Source organism: Urocitellus parryii, chromosome 7, assembly GCF_045843805.1.
Source record: "Urocitellus parryii isolate mUroPar1 chromosome 7, mUroPar1.hap1, whole genome shotgun sequence".
Lineage (NCBI taxonomy): Eukaryota > Metazoa > Chordata > Mammalia > Rodentia > Sciuridae > Urocitellus > Urocitellus parryii.
Window position 1 is genome coordinate 153,304,892 of NC_135537.1, and position 14,235 is coordinate 153,319,126.

The 14,235-nt window shown below is 37.8% G+C and overlaps 1 protein-coding gene across 1 annotated transcript in view; it reads right to left on the minus strand.

Moving 5' to 3' along the window:
• Ankfn1 (ankyrin repeat and fibronectin type III domain containing 1) overlaps nucleotides 1-14,235 on the minus strand; it is a 137,706-nt gene that overhangs the window by 12,786 nt on the left and 110,685 nt on the right. The window contains exons 15-16 of the mRNA XM_026407796.2: nucleotides 7,119-7,285; nucleotides 1,230-1,443 (exon numbers count right to left, since the gene is read on the minus strand). Coding sequence (XP_026263581.2) covers nucleotides 1,230-1,443; nucleotides 7,119-7,285 — 381 coding nt within the window. The remainder of the gene's footprint in view (nucleotides 1-1,229; nucleotides 1,444-7,118; nucleotides 7,286-14,235) is intronic.

Here is a 14,235-nt window from a genome sequence, read left to right on the forward strand (position 1 = left end):
TTTGCCAAGTTTTGATTTTTAGACATTGAGACTTTTAAATCATAAGAGCACATACTTAACTTATAGACTTAGCTAATGTCCTTACTAAATTTTTCTATAAGAATAACAACATTAAATATGATGTCTGTAATAATTGTGTATTATATCCCACGCATTGCTGATATAGATTGTCTTATTCACAAATAACCCTTCAAGGTGTATATATTATTATTCACCTTTTACATAATGGAAATGAGGCTCACATGTGGTTCAAGCACATATAGCAAAACAAAGCTGAGATTTGAATCCAGATCTCTGATTTCTAGGCCCAAGCTCTTTCTGCTACACCATGCTGCCCCCTATGGGACAAGTCTACAAATTGGAACTGTTAAAAAATAACTGAAGATTATAAAATCGGAGCTCTTTTAAGCTGTAAAATTGAGAAAGCTGCTTGGAGTGGCCATTATTTTAATAGACTAGACAAATAACACTACTCCCAACATGTTCTAGGAAAGAGAATTATACGGTACTACATAACCTATGCTTAGTATGCTTTTTCTCTGCTTATGAGCATAAAGGATTTTGGTATACATTTGTTAACCTACTGATGTTTTTGCTGATAGTATTTTGCTATCTAACCTCAGACTTCCCAAGGGAGAAGGTGCCTTGCTTGACATATCATTCAGCTTTTCTGTAAGTTCATCATATTCATGAGAGGCATGCTACTTATTTGGCTTTGGTTATGAGATACTAGTTTATCTAAGATTTCTCCTTTCCCATCTTCACTTCAGAACATTGGTGCCATATGGATGGGAAGTTTGTCTTCATCTCTTCCTTTGGCTTCCTGCCTCAGTCTTGTCAGTTCTTCTTTATCATAGGCTGTCTATTCTTCCCTACCCTGATTTGATTAGATTGTCTTGGCTGACATGGCCATCACCTGGCACCATAGCCATTCTCATTTGGTACTTCTGAATCTTTACTCTTGCTCTGTGTTCTTTCCAGGAAGTGTGGTCGAGAACCAAACTGACTCTTCACTTTTCCTAAATGGAGTTGATTTCAGGTTATTGACCTAGTTTCTGGCCTTTCCACTATTCTGGTTTTGTTTCTTTTATGTATTCAAACTATTACCACTGAGCAGTGTTTCTTGCAACTTGCTTGAACCAGTGCCTCAGCCCAAAGAAAATCATTGGTGGAAAGAGGACCAAGACTCTGGTGACTGAACCAAGGAACTTTAGAACTTTATTGCTTACCACTCACTGCCTTTCTTCTGTGCATCTCTGGGGATGGGGATGGTGATGGAAGACAGTCGATATGTGATGATGTAGAATTGATCTTCTTTAGATCCTGCTCATCTGAGGGGTATATCAGCTTAGTGATGGGAAAGCCAGAAACTGGTTGTTTGTATCTTGCATATTGTAGAGCATCCATGATCCATCTCATTTCACGCCAACTTTCATCTATTTGCTTTGGAATAAAATGGTAAGAGACATTAAGTTATCAAGTAGCTTTTTAAAAGGAATAAGTTTTCCTAAGAACCAAAAATGATCTGTTTTCCACAGTATTGGTTTTTGAATAAGAGTAAAATATTTCAAAATGTGTTTACTAAGCCAGAAAATACCTCTTCTTTGTAGTCTCTTGTTTTTTGCATATTTTACCTGAAAAGCTATATCTTTTAGTGGAAACAGAAGACCCAGATGATATTTAGCTCTGTAATAACCTTTAGCAAGTATTTGACCATTTTGAGCGTAAGTTGCCTTATTTAAAAAATATGGATAAAATATCTTTCCTTTTATACTTCATAGGGCTGTGATAAATGACTAAAATGATGAATTTGAAAGTGCTTTGTGATATTGCAGAGGACATTATACACACTTATAAAGTGCTAATAATTCTTAGTATTTAATGAAATATTCGTCATTGGGATATTGGGGATTCGATACAGTCAGATGTAAATATTAGAATACTTGGGCCTATGTTAAGACAAAAGAAGCAACTTTATATATTAAACTTATTGTTTTCTTGCTTCCAAAGTATAAAACATCTTACGTAGCTTATTCTTAAGTAATCTAAGCATTCTCAGATTTATTTTTTTCAGGGTAGCACATTTTAAATTGTTACGTTTTGCTTTCTGGATTACCAAAGTGACTTTAATGACATTTTCATTATAAAGTATAACAGTAGTTTCTCTAAAATCTGTTTGTGTAAAAGTCACTCAAATTTCTGTGCCTGTTTCTATAGGTGATAGATATTTTACCAGGTCTTGGTAGAGGGTGACTGTGAGCTTTCTGGTTATTCTGTCTCCAAGGAGAGGCAGTTAGTTACACAGTGCTTCATAGGGCCCTGGTTAGCTTTGCATCTGGTTTCACTAGGTGCCTAGAGCAAGGCATTAACTTCTTCAAGCCCATTTACTCAACCACAAAAATGGACTAAATGATGTTTAAAGTCACTTCAACTTTATGATTTATTTTTGAAGAATATTTAGAAAGTTGATGTAATTCTACTTCCAGGTAGAAGGTTTTCATTGCATGAACAATTCAAGATCAAGGCCCTTTTGATTATAGTGGTTTTAAAGATAAGGTACTGCCCAGTGTTATATTTTATTTTCAAAATTTCTTCTTGTGTCTTTAACTGTACTTATCTGTATTTAAGCCTGCCTTTTAAAGAATATTCACAAACCTGGTATTCCCAACACAGAGTTGAATCTGAAATGGTGACATGCAGTGGGCCATGATCAGAGTAACAGGCAGACTAGAATGAACCAGTGAATGGCATTGTGTGTGTAGTCGATAGTCATTTCCCTTGCTATCTAGTTCTGTTTTGGGGTAATAGGACCTGGCAGAGCATGATACTGAGCTCCAGGGTTTGTTAGCTTGGTGAGTTGGGCAGGAAGGCTCACAGGGAAGCACCAAGCCATTTTGAAGGGAAAAATATGAAATTCAAAGGATAAAGCAAAGTGGGAATCCCAAATGAGACTTTTCCTGATGAAATTATTGCTGTCTCGGCTGGCTTTTATTGGCCCTACCTCATGTAGCATACTCTTTGTCTCAAAGTTACTTTAAAAAAAATTTATCAAAGTTATTTTAAGGCACATTATTGTGAACTGCTTTTAGAGTGCTTGTCAAGGACAGGAACTATACTTCTCTATCTTCTCTTTAGCTGTGTAGAGTAGTTATTCAAAAAATGATTGCTCAGTGAAAGAATGAATGAATGAATGGAATGGTTGCATAATTCTTTAAATCTTTACCCTCAAAGGGTTCTTATAAGGATAAAGTAAGATAATGTAGAAGAATGCACTTTTGTCAAAATGACAATCATGGTTATTGTAGTGGGCTGAAGGCAGACCTCTAAAAGATGTCCAATTCTCATACTCAAACCTGTGAATATTACTTTATATGGTAAAAAAGTAAATATCACCTTATATGGCAAAAGATGTGTTTAAGGATTTTGAGAGGAGGAATTTAGCTTGGATTATCTGGATGTGCCCTAATTCCAATGACAAATGTTAACATAAGGACATTCTTGTAAGAGTAAGACAGAGGAAGATTTGGCAGACATAGGAAAAAGGGGCCATGTGACCACAGAAGCACAGGTCAGAGTGATGTGGCTGCAAGTTAAGGAATGCCAATAGCCACTGGAAGCTGGGAGAGGTAGCAAATGAACACCCCGCTGCCTTCCATTCCAAGAGCCTCTTTTAGGGAGTGCGTCTTTACCAACATGTTAATTTCAAATTTCTGGTCTCCAGAAATGTAGAGAATAAATTTCTATTGTCTTCAGGCACTCAGTTTGTAGTAATTTGTTACAGAGACCTTAGGGAATAAATGTACTTATCGTACCTGTTTTTTTTTTTTTAGATTAGATTATCTGAGCCTATTGCTAAGGATAGAGTTAGTATAGAAATTAAAAAAAAATTTTGTTTAGAAGCAATATTTGCTACTTAGCTTTTTTTCAGTGATGAGATGGATAAGTCTTAGCTGAAGAAAAACAAAAAACCCATAGGTACAGGGAGGCCCATGGATTGAGTTTAATGGGACTTAGCTAAGTAGCTCCAAAAGAAGTATAATTTTCACCCATTTTACCTTATACTGTTGATCTGAAAGTAACTGACAACATAATCCCCCCTGATTTTAAGGTCCAAATTCAGCTTCTAAAGACTTGCTGACACATTTTAAAAAAGAAAGACCATGAACTCCCTAGGACTGTTGATTAAAAGTTCTGCATTCATTTCTCACCCTACTCTTTACAAATTTCAGTTTTTATCCCATAAATTAGACTCCTTTTTCTGTACTCAGGCAAGATAATATTTTTATTAAAATATAAAGGTGATTGGTTTTCTCACAGCATAGCTACAAGGTGCTTGAGGGGATGATAGATTGGCTATATTTAATGAGCTGTGTTTCTATTACAGCTTAGAAGCATTTGAAGCATTACAGTATATAAATTATGGTCTAATTGCCCTTTAGGCTTTGGCAGCTCAAAACATGCTGAGCTCTAGGTCTTTGCACTTTGACATTTCTCTCTCTCCCCTGCCCTTTTCCTTCTCTCTCTTTTTCTTTTACTCACTGACTTTTCTGCTGTATGTGCTGACTTAAGGCCAGTATACCTTATCTATGGTTTTCTATATCCCCCCATCCAACCCTCCCCCTTTCTGGCTGTACTCCTTGGCTTCTTTTCCAAACCATATTTACATAGACTCCCTTGCTCTTTACAATGTTTGGTTTGTGTAGTGACTTCAACACTGTCTTAGATCTGGAATCATACAAATGCTCTTGTGACTGGCGGTCGCCTCTGCAGGTTATAGTGTGTAGTAGTCTGAGCTGTGAACACTAATGGATGAGTGGTTGCAGCTGGTTTTCATATATATATATATATATATATATATATATATATAGAGAGAGAGAGAGAGAGAGAGAGAGAGAGAGAGAGAGAGAGAGAGAAGGAGAAGCCAATATAGATAAGGTGAGAGATGATGTAGTTATTTAAGTTGGGTGGAACAAGGTGCAGTATACTGAAGATGAAGATTCTGGGGCAGGAAGATGGGTCTGGTTATACCCAGCCTAAGAAGTTATTTTTTGAACCATTTGGGAATTGGCTTTATCCAAGTCTATGTATACCTGGCTGGCTTGTAAAGGAGTATGTAGAGGGGCTCTCAAGTTACCTGCTCAGAGCAGGCAAGAACTTTGAAAAATTTCTGGCGTGATCTGTTTTTATCCATCCCACTTTAATGGCATGATGAAAGGCAAAGAGAAAATGTTAGTGAAGCTCCAGGTAAGTGATAAGAGAAGAGCGAGAGTAGTGGTAAGGAAGTGGGAATGGAGCCAGGAAATCTGGCAGGAGTTCAAGACGCAACAGACTACTGAGAGTCAGCTTCCTCATTGGATGAGCACATTGGACTTAGAGAGGCTTATGTGGAAGAAGGCAGAGCATGGTTGGAGAAGTATTTCTTTAAAAACTGTGAAACATTAGGGCCAACTAGGCCCTTAGACATGATCTAGTTCAGTCCTTTTGTTTCACATACGATGGAATGAGACCTTGGGAGATCAAATAAATTGTCCACTACTCCAGAGTTAATCAGAGGGAGATTCAGGGATAAAATATGTGTTCTTTGACTTTTCCATTATTATTCTTACGTGCTATGTTGTCCTTTATGTAGGGCTCGAAAGATGAACCAGTCTTCTGTATTCTCCTCATGCTGCATTCTGCCTTTCCTATCCCTTTCCCACCATGTTCCATTTTTACTGGAAATAACTGAACCAAATGTTTTGAATTTTTAAATATTATATTCTCAGACCAGAACAAGTAACTTCTTGAAAAGTTATTTCTTTAGTCTTAGAAGTCACCTAAGATATCTCCTTTACAGGATGAGGGAAGTAGGATAATCCTAAAGATTTGTTACTTAATACTTCGCAAGTGTCCCGAATACTTCAAACTCTTAGTTCTTGTGTAGTCATATTTCAAAGGATTTTCCTTTTAATTAATGAATGAGTAAATAAATATATAATTTATTGTATGCCTATGAGGTGACAGACACTTTGGGGGTTTTACATGCATTCTCTTATTGAATTCTCTCAGTAAAGCTGTGAGGTTGTGCTATTATTATTATCATCCCTATTTTTTTTTCAGATGAAATTTGGACTTCGAGAGATTATTTGCCCAAAGTTCATAAAACTTAAGTTCTCATTTACCCTTTTCTGTATCGTTGTAAGAAGTTATCTTGTCTGTTTTACTGTAATTATTCTCAAATCCAGGAGAGAGATGCAAATCATTTGGTGAGCAGGCCAATCAGAACAAATACAGCACATTTTACAAGTAGTATTTACACATATCCTGTCCATCATCCTGGATTTTAAACTCCTTACGGTCAGGGACTATATCTGTTTCAACTTTGTATCTCCCATATAGTGCCTGACACCTGGGTGTTTAATAAGTATTTATCAAATTGAACTGAATATATATCATGGTGATATTTATAATGGGGCTGTTGCTATTATACTCATTGTGTGAATTGGTAACTGATGGAAAGATTGTAAGATTTGGCTAAGGAATTTAGAGGCAATTTCAAGCCAGATCCAAATTCTTTTGACTACTAGTTAGTACTCCTTTCATAAGCCCCTTGAGCTGTAACCTTGAGGTCTTTACAGACAAGACCATAGACAGGGAACATATTTTCTCATCTCAGTAGCCACATAGTAAAGTGTTAACTCTTCTAGACAAAAGTCTAAAACACAGGGACTCTCAGTTCTTAAAGAATGTGGGTTAACATAAACTGATGGGTCATTTTTTTTTCCTGAGATATTGAGTAGATTAAAATTTTTCTTTCTGTTGGAATTAACAATGGGATATCAGATAAGAACAATATTCTGATCATTATTTCTGGGGGTGATTTTTTTCTACAGTATGGCTGATACAGTTCTTAGGAATAGTGTGATTTATCTGTAACGTTTTCTTAAATCTTTGTTTGAAAACACATCTTCCTGAGCTCCATATTTTAACCAGATCTACAGGCTGCTTGCACCCTGTGTGCTTTGAATCAGTCCAGATTGCTGTTTTTTTTTTTTTTCCTGCTTGTTTCTTACCCTTTCCACCCTGCCTCTTCCTTCTCATTACCTGAAAAAACCAAAACCAAAACCAAAAACTGTTACCTGAATGAAATCTAAAACTTGCTGGTGTCTTTGTTTGGCAGCTGCAACCTCACTGTCTGAGATGGCTTCCCTTAGGGACTGTTGGGTATTCAGAGAATCCAGCTCCACAACAGCAGAAAGGCGGCAATACAGACTAATAAATTTCTCTCTATAGCTGCAAAAATGAACTGGAAAATGGACAAGCAAAATAAAACATGTTAAGATCTGGTATCAAAATAGAGAAATTCATACCTCAGAGAAAACCATTGGATGAAAACATGATTTATTAATCCTATCAGTGGAAAATATTAAGCCATAAATAAATTATAAATGTGCTCTTAAGGGGCCAGTTGTCTGGCTTCAGTTAGACAGTATTTATTCCCTTTGAGGTTTACCAAGCCCTGGTAAGGTGTGGGGAAGTGAGGTTGGCTCATGCTGCAGTTTATGTGGACTTTTCCCTAACCTTAGGGCTTTTTATTTCATGTATAGTCATCATGTGCCACATAATGATGTTTCAGTCAACCATGGACTGCATATACAATGGTGGTCCAGTAAGATTATATCACCAGTGATATCATAGCCATCTTAGTTTAAGTACACTATATGATGTTTGCACAAAGATAAATTGCCTAAGGACATAATTTTCAGGATGTATTCCCAATCCCCATTGTTAAGTCACACACAATTCTGTGTATCTCTGTGTATGTATGTGTTTCTTAAATTCACTTAGGTGGCTTTCTAAAGTCCACATAAATCCATATATGTATTTTTTGTGGTGTGTGTTTGTGTGTGTGTGTGTGTGTGTGTGTGTGTCTGTGTGTATGTATGTATGTGTTTGTGTATGACTGGAAAAATAAGTTTGCTTTTCACTTTAAAGGAAAAGCAAAGCCAAGTAGCAATTTGAAATTTGAATTTTCATGTCTGATTTCCTGTTATGTATCTTGCTCCTTTCCAAGTCTAGAATCCCCAGAAGATCCATGTTTTTTCTTGGGATATCTTTTGTCTGACTGGAAAACTTCCCTGAGGGCCAGTCATTATGGGCTTTGGTCCTCCTATCTTCCCCTTCCTTAGTTCCTCTGGAAGGATAGTGGGAACTGACGCCTGGACAGACCATTTTTGTCTTCAGTAGACTTGACCTTCTCCTCTCAAAATAATGGGACAGAGGCAGGCCACAGGAAAGAGTCCAACCTTCATCTCCTTCATTTATTTCTGTTCAAGAGGGCCAGCAATGTAGGACTGAGCCCAGTGCAGACAGCCTGAGATGGTTAGATTGTCTGGTCTTCTCTGATAAACTCTGATCATAAACTATAACTTCAGATTCCAATTGCATAAGAAAATCATCCTGATTCAGATTGGTGTAGTTCCAGTCTCTTTCTGGCTCACTGTTGAACCTCATTATTTTGTGTACCTCAGACTTAACCAGTGTGTTCCATGCTTCAGAAAGAGGGTCATTCTAACTCAACTGTCTGTTAGAACATTTTTTTTATGGCTTCTTGGGTGAGGAATTCTAGAAATAACATATAATTAATGCTCTTGCACCATTTTCCTATTGATTCTCAAGACCTACATCTGGCCATTTAGGGAAGCTAAACCACAGTGCCTCAGAATATGGCGTTGGTCATCTCTATGCAATGGGAGGAAGCCCTACTTCTCTGCATATTGAGAGATTTCTGTGTACCTTACAATTCTCATCTTACCACTGCCTGCTTCCTTGTGTGATTTCCTCTTAGATGGGTGGAAATTTAGCCTGCTAAGTCTTTCCTCATAGAAGTGGAAGAGAAGAATAGGGTGAGGGCTTCAGTGGTTCATTCTTACTCCAGCTGTGCCCATTTCAAGGAGATATTTCTCAATCCAGGTAGTCTACAACCTGGGGTTGATTTTTTCTCTCTGGTGTCAGATCCTTTCTTCCCATATTTTCTATTCTCTTTAGCACTTCCTTGCCTGACACAAAGAGAAGCTGATTTTATATACCCTTTCAGTAAATGACAAATTATTTCCTCAAATGATAGAATTCTCAAGCAGTTTCTTCACTTAAAAGACCTCTACAGAGAACGCTCTTGACTTCAGTATAAAATCCAAACTTAAGGAAGTTGCCCATAAGGAAGCTTCTTGTGGTGGAGGATTTGAATATAACTTCACTTATATTTTTCATTCTGTGACCACCTTCAACCCTTAGCCCTGCATCAACCTTAACCTTTGGTGAACATACTACACTCCTTTTATACTCTCATGCTTTTAACATGCTTTTCCTCATCCTCAGCTACCCATATTTACCTTCTGATCCTGATGTTTCTTCTGATTTGTCTTCTCAGTGAAATTTTCACTGACATCTCTTCCCTTCCCTGCAGAACCAGTTTCTCCTCTTTTGTGCTTCTAGAGCACTTATTTCTAAATGTATGATGGCATATCCTGCTACATTGTAACTGTGTGGATAGCTGACTATTTTGGTATTAGACTGATTTTTTTGAGGGCAGGAAGCATGTCTACTATTACTTTTTATTTCCTCAAAACATGGAACATTGTAGCTTCTCAGCTAATATTTATTGACCAAATGAATAAAATAAATGCATGAGTTGATCTGAAGAGGGCAGACCCTGTCCCTGAAGGCTCTTCTTTCCTTCTGTTCTCACTTCTCTCACTGTATGCTAGATTTTCCTGTTTTGAAAGGTATTTCGGGTCTCTGATATTTACTGGCAGCTCTGCAGGAAGGAGTCACCATTACTTGGTAGCTTACTCTTGACCCCTGTAGTTCTCTGAATGTGTCTTTATGCCTTTCAAGGAGGAATTATATCCTGTTAACACTTGACAGATGTCCTCTTTTGGCTGGAGAGTGGAGAGAGGGAAGTGTCTCACAGCCTGCTTTTCCAAACCAAGTTGTAAAAAAAAAAAAAAAAAAATCAACTTTTTTCCCTCTATAAAATATGACTGGTAAAGTTGACTATGGAGAGACACTGAATAATTTCTTTAAAAGAAACACTATCAGTCCCAACTGAATCTTAAAAGTCAGGGTGTTCACAGCTTTCCCTTGTTGTGTCTTTGCAGTAGGAGCCATGGATCAGTGGGTGGCCTCACAGCACCCACACCATCCATGCCACGCACCACAAGTGAGTAATGAGCAAGTTTCAACTGTAGCACTTCCATTTCCCGCTCTAGTGGTTTTCATCCAGAGCCTTTAATGTCACTTTAACAAATGTTACTTTAACATAGTCTTTTGTGGTCTAGCAATGATACATTTGGTAGCCATCACTGAGGAGGGAAGGATAGATTGGAAGCTTCTAATTTTTAAAAAATGTGAATCACATTCATTTTGAAGACAAGATGGTATAAGGCTACAATAATGTCATTATCTGGACCACATGATTTGTTAGTAACTTACAAACTAAGACTAATTTTATGTGGTATTGTGTCTCTCTATCTCTTTCTTTCTCTCTCTCTCTCTCTTTTTCCTGTAAAAGATAGTGACAGCCTGAAATACATTGGCACGGACACTAGTAGTAGAGTACAGTGGAAAGTTTATAGGCTTAGCTATCGCACAGGCCTGGGTTTGAATCATAGTTCTGCCACTCACTACCTGTGTGGTGGACAGATAACCTCTAGGAGTCTTAGTATTATCCCTAAAACAGGGATTACAATGCCTACCTGGGATTAAATAATACAATGTATATCAGGTACCCAACAGAGCATATACCATTTACAAAATACATGTTTGTTCCCACCCACTGTCCCAACCCCTCCCCCACCCTGGGAAGGGGAATGAAGCATTTATTGACTAGAATATTAGAACAGGACTGAGATTAGAATATTTTCCCTAAGGTTCTCTAACTTGCTGAGCTCCTTATCAGTCTGGGTGGGTTTGGAGGAAAAGGAATCATGAGATAATATCCAAGAGTCCATTTAAGTGCCATGATTCTTTGCCAAAGTTTCAGAAAGAACCTGGGCAGAAGGTTCCCCTCTAGATTCCTAGTAGTGAATGAGTTGGCAGTTGGAATATAGGAATGGTCTCCTAAATTATGAATAATGGGCATTAGGAATGAAGGTTGAGACTATGCCATTTCTTGCAAGCCCATGGCCTGGATTCTATTAGGCTCATTGCCTGGATATCCCACAGGCACCTCAAAACTCACCATTTGTCAAACTGAACTCATCATCTCTCCCTTCCCCCAAACCTGTTCCTCCCTTCATATTTTTCCTGTTTGGGTAGATGTCAACATTATCCATCTCAGCACCCTATTCAGACTTTCTGACTCCTCCATCTTGCTCTTCAACCACATCAAATCAATCACAAAGTCTCATCAATTTTAATTCCTAAATTCCTCTTGCTCTCCTGCTTTATTCTCTTTACCTCCACTGTGGCTGCCTTGGTTCAGGTTCTTATTGCCTACTTGGACCAGTGAGACAGTCTTTCTAATTATAAATCTCTGGTCTCAGACCTTTTTTCCCTTACTTTCCTACAATCTATCCTTCACAGAACTACTAAAATCCTTTGAGACCATGTTGTCCCTTTCTCAAGGTGTTTTTTTTTTTTTTAATCAATCCCCTTTGCCTGCAGGATATAAAGTCTCACCTCCTTAGGATGATATAAGAGTAGCTTTTTGTGATTTTGCCCTTTTGGCTTCCTCAGATGCCATAAGCATCCTTCACATTGAGCTACTAAGAATGTATCTAATTGGACAGAACTTTCCAGCCTTCCAATCCTTTGTGCATGCTGGCCTCTCTGCCTAAAATAATTTTCCTTTTCTGTTCTTTCTTTCACTTTCTGAATTTTTATTTTTCTTCAAAATCCAGCTAAAGTATTATCTCTGTAAGGAATGAATAAGTATCTTTCCTCTGAAATTCAATAGCCCACATCTCATAGCAGTGCTTTCATTGTTTTAAGACTATTGGCATAGTTGCCTGCATTCCCTACTAGATTCTGAGTTTCTGGTGGGCACACTGTGCCTATTTAGTATCTGTATGTCCAGCCCCAGCACAGTACCTGGCATACTGTGAAATCTCAGTAAATGTTTGTTGAATAAAGGATATAGTCAATAGCCAAGCACAGAAGTATGAAATGTATACCAGGACTATTTTTAAAAAATTCTCCAGTTTTTGTCTTTCTAGTCCAGTTAGTATGAATCATAGAGCCAAAGGAATATATAAAAAATCAGCTTTCCTCATCACAAGCCTACTGTTAATTGTGACTGCCCACAGGGTCAGGGCAGGGTGACCTATATTCAGGCTAGGCAAATCCTCAAGAGGCTACATCACTGGATGGATTTTCTAATGGTTCATGATACTTCATTTTCCTTTTATCTTGGGAATAGTGTAAACAGTGATGCTTATGGGACCCCTGGCACATGTTTTATTCCTGTAGAGGGATTCTTGCCTGTTCCTACCCCAGAGAAGATGAAGTGTCATCCCTGAAGCTGTGGAAAAGGGAGTGGGTCTTTGGTGAAATTGTACAACTTTGCCTCAGCTGAACCCTGCTTGTCCAGATCTTATAAGATGCTCCTCCTATAGGTCCATCTCTCTCTCAAAAACACAGATAATCCTCTGAAGGAGTATCCTGTGTGTTTGCCCCAGTGGTCTTTACTCCAGGAGACAGAGGGCTAAGCTCCTTTGTCACTTTGTCCTTGCTAGATCTGTTTAATGCTGGAATAGGTACATAGCTGGTTAGAATGTTATTTATGATTCACTTAGGCCACTGGCAGAAACATGGTCAGTTTGCCAAATCTCAAATCCTTTCATGGGGCTGGGGATGACTTATACAAGTCAAACTGAAATATAGTGCAATTCTTTGTTCTATTATAATTTACATATTCCCATAATTCACACCTTTTCAAATTTCATTAGAATTCCCATGTTGTTATTAAAGTTTTTCTGAGTTCTGACTGGATTTCCGAAAACATTCTTTCCTTTCTCAGAAATGCTTAGTGTATCACAACCTTTTATTATAAAACTATCTATGGAGAATAGAAGTCCCTACTAACAAAAAGCAAATAAAAAATGCTTGGCATATTTCTTAGAGGGGTTAGATGAACTATAGCCAGTCCTTAAAAGTTCCTATATAAGATGTTATTAATTTCTCAGTGGGCTGATGCTTACTGGAGGAAGTAGCTTTGATAATTTGCCTCTTGGAAAGTTCTTATTGCTTGGGGATAGGTTAGAGTTTGTCATGATTCTTACTGAGATCCAGTAATATTTTAAAATTGTTACTAGTGGAATACAATAAATATTGTACTAAAGAGTGTATTAATCATCACCTATTGGCAACACTTTTTGCAGGTTCCTAAAAAAAGTTTAATAGAATTGCATATGCCAGTGGAACCAAGCCCAACTAAGAGGTCTTTTCTGGAAATTTACATGGAGATGATCAGTTGGATCACCCATAATATGGCAACAAGGGATGATAAAGAGAGTAAGAAAGTCTTACTCTAGGAAGAAACATCTTAAAGCCGGGAACTGTGAGCCCCGGGCTTTGATCTTTTCATAGATGAAGGATAGTTTCTGATCTTATATTGCTTTTAGCAATATGGAGGTAAGGCAGATTAAGGAGGCAGACACAGTTGAATTCTACTGTATTGTTATACTAACCACATCTCTAGTTCTGTGTTCATCTCTGTGTGCTTGGCAGTACTGTTTTAAGTATGGTCAATGGATTTGTGGATTTAGTATCACCAGAGAGCTTATTGGAAATGTACATTTCCTAGCTTCTTCACAGATGTACTGATTCAGCATCACTGGGGTTGGGCTTCGGGAATCTGTATTTTAACAAGCTATCCAGGTAGTTCTTATGCAAATAAAATTTGAGAAGCACTGTTCTAAGGCATCATATCCCAAATATGATTCAGTGTACTTTTAAAAGGTACTGTGGCAAAAAAGATTCCAGTCTTGGTTGAATGAATTTGCAGACTGTTGGGTTAAGCTAAGGTAAGCAAAGTTAAGCATTTTTGTTGTTGTTGTTGTTGTTGGTGGTGGTGGTGGTGGTGGTGGTGAGGAAGTTCTACTGGATTTTGCAGGAGAACTTATGTTACCCTACTGCTCCTGATTCTCCATTGGATTCCCAATATATTTAAAATAACATGTAAATTCCTCATCATGGCCTATGGGGCCTGCATGATTCTGGTCCCCATTGATTCTCTGATCTTATCTCCTATCT